At 44.7% G+C, this 5,275-nt stretch overlaps 1 protein-coding gene across 1 annotated transcript; it reads left to right on the top strand.

The window, feature by feature from the left end:
- Window positions 1–2,268: 2,268 nt before the first annotated feature.
- Window positions 2,269–4,829, top strand: LOC143282211 (sex peptide receptor-related protein 2-like). The gene is made up of 2 exons (XM_076587813.1): window positions 2,269–2,297; window positions 3,567–4,829. The coding sequence occupies exon 2, from the start codon at window positions 3,657–3,659 to the stop codon at window positions 4,827–4,829; it is 1,173 nt and encodes a 390-aa protein (XP_076443928.1). The 5' UTR covers window positions 2,269–2,297; window positions 3,567–3,656.
- Window positions 4,830–5,275: the final 446 nt, after the last annotated feature.

Below are 5,275 nucleotides of genomic sequence, written 5' to 3' on the forward strand. Positions count from 1 at the left end.
GGACTTCGGTTAATCATCTCATACGACAGACTGGACGCTCACTTTGCTTTACCAGTCACAGTTAGGAGAAAGGGAGAGACTGGGATTCGAGCACAGATCCTCACGGACTATCTGTATTGGCAAATAAGCGTCTTAACCACTCTGCCACCTTCCTCCTTCACAGCCCTTCACTGACGAGCACACATAATTATCAGCTGCAGGTTGGGGTTCAAAGAGGGTGGACGTCGGTACAAAAGGAGATGGGCTTGCTGTAGTGAACAATGTGTTGAGGTTCGTGTTTACGTGATGAGATGTGGGCGTCAAGCACACAGGAGAGATGCTGACATGTGTTCAGGTTCGTGTTTACGTGATGCGATTTGGGTCAAGCACAAGGGAGAGATGCTGATATTTGTTGAGGTTCGTGTTTATGTGATGAGATTTAGGTCAAGCACACAGGAGAGATGTTTGACATCTGTTCAGGTTGCGTTTACGTGATGAGATTTGGGTCAAGCACAAGGGAGAGATGCTGACATTTGTTTAGATTCGTGTTTACGTGATGAGATGTGGGTCAAGCACAAGGGAGAGATGCTGACATTGCTCAGGTTCGTGTTTACGTGATGAGAGCTTGGCTGACATATGCAATAATGGCCAGAAAAGTAAGCACCGCTGTCAGAAGAACCATATTCATGGGGTGGATGGTACTCTACTGTCTGGAACCCAGCTTTCAATTAGTGTGCTATATGTCTAGCTCTGTGTATGAGTTAGCCGGAGCAAACATTCCCACCAGAGTATACATGTGATGGAATTTGAAACTCGAACTCCCTTTTGTCAGTTTATGACACTAGTAACTTAGCCACACAGGTTAGTCCTAATACACACCATAGAACACCAATCAAAACTGGAACAAAGAGATATTAGATCAGCCTCATGTGTCAGACAATTCGAGAACCTTACACGGATCTAATACACCATGGAGAGTTACATGTCACAAATGAGAACATTCCCCGGAAAATATATTTCATTTAAAAAAAAATCTTCGTTCAAAGTGTAACTGTTTGCAACACTCCCCCAGACACATACGTCACATTCCCAGCACTAATAGTACTCTGAAACATGCCGACGTCCAGTGACAGGTTTTATGACATAGCAGTATGTACAATTCTGAACGAAAGCCATTCTGTTATTTTCTAAGATTTTCAGTCTGTTTATTTCAGACTGTACCATTTCGTTCTGTCATTGTGATATCATCTTGGAAATTTTCATTCAGAAAAAAAAAAAAAAAAAAAAAAATGTTACGTTGTGTACTGAAAGTTTAAGATTTCCTGCTATGGGGAAACTACTGAAGAACAAATACACTTTTGTCATCAACAGACACCGGCACCGTTTTAATCACTTATCTGAAGGTTGGAGCGTGTTTCCCCAGTGCCGATGCCAAAATCGATGCATGGACATGCCACGCCTTCGCTTAATTAATGGCATATAGTAGGAAAATAACAAATCACCAAAAATTAATTAACCCTCCACTTGAACGACACAATGCTATTGTACGTTGACGTATACGCGAACGCACCAGCGCACACACACACACACACACACACACACACACACACACACACACACACACACGCACACACACATATACACACAAATACACACACATGCACGCACGCACGCACGCAAGCACACATACGTAGGCATGCACGCACACACATATCTCTCTCTTTCTCACTTTGTACACACACACACACACAGACACACACACAGACACACACACACATCTCTGTGAATGTATATATATATATATATATATATATATATATATATATATATATATATATATATATACACGCAGATAATTTTTTTCTTGCATACATATGTATATATACAAACACACGTACACACAGACACACATATGAACACGATTATAAAAATCACACACACACACACACACACACACACACACACACACACAACACACACACACACACACACACACACACACACACACACAACCACACACGCGCGCACACACACACACACACACACACACACACACAAACACACACTTTTTTTTCTCTTGCGTACATATGTATATATACAAACACAGGTACACTTGTGTGTGTGTGTGTGTGTGTGTGTGTGTGTGTGTGTGTGTGTGTGTGTGTGTGTGTGTGTGTGTGTGTGTGTGTGTGCAAAAAGACATGTTTGCTAGGGGACATTGATTTATATTTAAACTATGTAATCCACCAACCATAAAGATATAGATCGTTCTTGGCCAACTTCCAAACTAGCATTAACACGTCGTCAGCTGCTCGACGGTAAACAGCCCACCAGGCTAAAATTCATTTCGTCCGTTACAAAGACAGAGACATTTTCACATTTAAGGATTGAAAATTCCTTTGCTTTTTTCCCCCTGTTCTTCTTTGGCGTCTGTTTATTAGCCGATGAAAAGAGTGTGACATCATTTTACTGTGAACGGTGTTTAATTAAGAGGGTATGTATATAGTGTGTGGGAGATGGCAGAAACGGTGGGAAGGGGGGGACTGGGGCAGGATATAGCAGTGCTTGTCAGCATACAGTCTTTCCAGTGTCGTTATCCAGTGTTAGTGGTGGTTTCAAATTCTAATTGAGATCAGTTTAATCTTATTCACTGTCTTCTAAAAAAAAAAAAAAAAAAAAAAAAAAAAAAATCCTTGGAAAATATTTTGTTTCGCTTTGTAGCGGAGAAGGCGTGATCATTCCCCTACATTCCTGTCTTGAAACGTGTGAGATAGCGTGGTGGAGTGCCCCTTATATTTATCAGTCTGAGTTTCTGGTCATTTTTGCAACACAGTTCCAAAGACCGCTACGAATAACGACAACAAGACGCTTATGACAACGATGATAGCGGTAGCGAAGATATCGACAGTGATGATACTGACACCAACGTTTGCAGTGACATATTTAGCATAGTTCCCAGCCATGAGAATGATCACTGCACTGTATCAACATATTTAATGTTTTTCACAGCCATGAAAGTGATCATTGCAGTGAATCAACCTCAAACTGAACGTGAAAATTACGAAAAAATGAGCTTTCTGCACGACACATTAAATGTGTATATTATATCAAAGCTTGATTTTGATCTTTACCGACGGATGTTGAAAATAATGTCCCAATGAAACTCCCTCATTTCACAGTTGTTCATGCTTTTATCTTTTCGTGACAGCATCCACTGAAATAAACGTCTCATTGAATTTAGCATATCAATTTAAAACAGTAATAACAGTGATAAATAAAAATCCATAAAAACAACTCCGTTGAGATATTCCAACTTAAATATTTTCTAAAAATCATCAACACATATACATAATCATTTATCATTCATTTGTTATTATTGTTTTTGTTAATGAGCTGTAGGAAGAGATTCATTTTCCTTGGATCCAAAGCCTGACCAAATACAAAGGGTAAATACTGAGAACTAAGAATGAAGTTTAGAACTGAAATTATAGATCAGCACTGATAATTGTACGCATACTAGTTTTCATATCGCCTTTTTTTCGTTTTGACAGCTGAACCGTCGACTGATATTAACCTATATGCTACAGCTTTCAACGCAGAGAACTGTCAAAAAAAGGGTGGTTCCGTATTGAGACATCACCACACCACAGTGTCGCCCCTGTCAAAGAGGCAGCAGAATGGCGAGCACCACAGAGGATGTCAGGTGGCATGGAGTCACGATCCAGAATTCCTCCAGTGACGACGCTGCCTTGGCACAGACACTGCTCTCCTTCCACAACGCTGTCTACCTGATCTGGAGGGTCGGCCCGCCCATCGCCCTGCTCTTGGGGGTCTTCGGCAACCTCATGATCATTCTGATCATGCGGCGGTTCTCCGACTCTAGCCTGACGATCTTCTTCCAGGTGATGGCGTGGTCCGACCTGCTGCTGCTGACGGTGGGTCTGCTGCCCATCTGGCTCCGGGAGGTCTTCGGCACGATGCTGATCGAGGAACTTGGCTCCGTGCCCTGCCAGCTGTGCAAGGTGGTGAAGTATACCGCTGGGGTCGTGTCCCCCTGGATGCTGGTAGCGCTGACCCTGCAGAGGGCGGCCTCCGTGCTGTGGCCTCACCGCCTGGGCGCCGTGTGGACCCGGGGTAAGTCGCGAGCTGTGGCCGCCGTGGTGGTGGTTGTCTTCTTCTTGATGCACTGCCATTTCTTCTACGGCTGGGCTCTGGACAAGGAGCGGTGCAAGAGCTACCTCTTTGACTGCTGCTCCATCGCTGTGTCCCAAAGCTACGGCTGGTTTTTCTTGGTCGTCTGGCCCTGGATCGACTTGTTCGAGTTCTGCCTTCTGCCCTTCCTCTTGCTAGTCATCAGCAACTGCGTTCTTCTCTGGACGCTCGTCGGCTCTGTTAGAACTGGCAAACACCTTCCTGTGCAGCAAGCCGCTCAGGATTCCAGACAAAAGAAGATCTCTTCACTGACTGTGACATTGCTTTCTGCCAGTGTCTCGTTTTTGCTCATGACCACGCCGATAACAGTGTACTTTCTGGTGGAGGCCTTTGTGGGGGCGGCTGTGATGAACAAGGAGCCCATCGTGCAGGCCAGGTTCATGGTGTTCTGGGCAGCCAGCAATGTCCTGTGGTACTCCAGCAGTTCCATCAACTTCTACCTGTACTGTCTGACCGGCACCAGGTTCAGAGCGGAGTTCCAGCATCTGATGAGCAGGGTTTTCCACCCGCTCTCCGAGACACAGGAAGTCAAATCTGAACACACATCCACCCGGCCGTCAGCAATGACGTCATCGTTGTCTGACGCCGGGGCGGCTGGTGACGACAGAAAGAGAGAGGTCAGTGACAGCGATTTCTGATGTGTGTGGAGTGGAGTTTAATGTCTGACGACCTCATGGTCAAATTTGATGTGACACCTACGCCTGCCTGTCAAGTGAATTTTGTTGCACACACCGTTGAAGGTTGTTTACGCGTGTGTTTCTTTCTGCCATATAAGAAAAAGACATCTTCAACGTGTGTGTGTGTGTGTGTGTGTGTGTGTGTGTGTGTGTGTGTGTGTGTGTGTGTGTGTGTGTGTGTGTATGTGTGTGTGTGTGTGTGTGTGTGTGTGTGTGTGTGTGTGTGTGTGTGTGTGTGTGTGTGTGTGTGTGTGTGTGTGTGTGTGCATGTGGATGTGCGCGCACGCGCGTGTGTGTGTGTGGATTTGTGTGTGTGTGTGTGTGTGTGTGTGTGTGTGTGTGTGTGTGTGTGTGTGTGTGTGCGTGCGCAAACGTTGCCACGCACCATTTTCAACATCAGAACCGAG

This window comes from Babylonia areolata, chromosome 5 (genome assembly GCF_041734735.1).
Source record: "Babylonia areolata isolate BAREFJ2019XMU chromosome 5, ASM4173473v1, whole genome shotgun sequence".
NCBI classification, from domain to species: domain Eukaryota; kingdom Metazoa; phylum Mollusca; class Gastropoda; order Neogastropoda; family Buccinidae; genus Babylonia; species Babylonia areolata.

Excerpts from the sequence above, each read along its gene's own strand:
- LOC143282211 (XM_076587813.1), top strand. The coding sequence starts at position 3,657 with ATGGCGAGCACCACAGAGGATGTCAGGTGGCATGGAGTCACGATCCAG.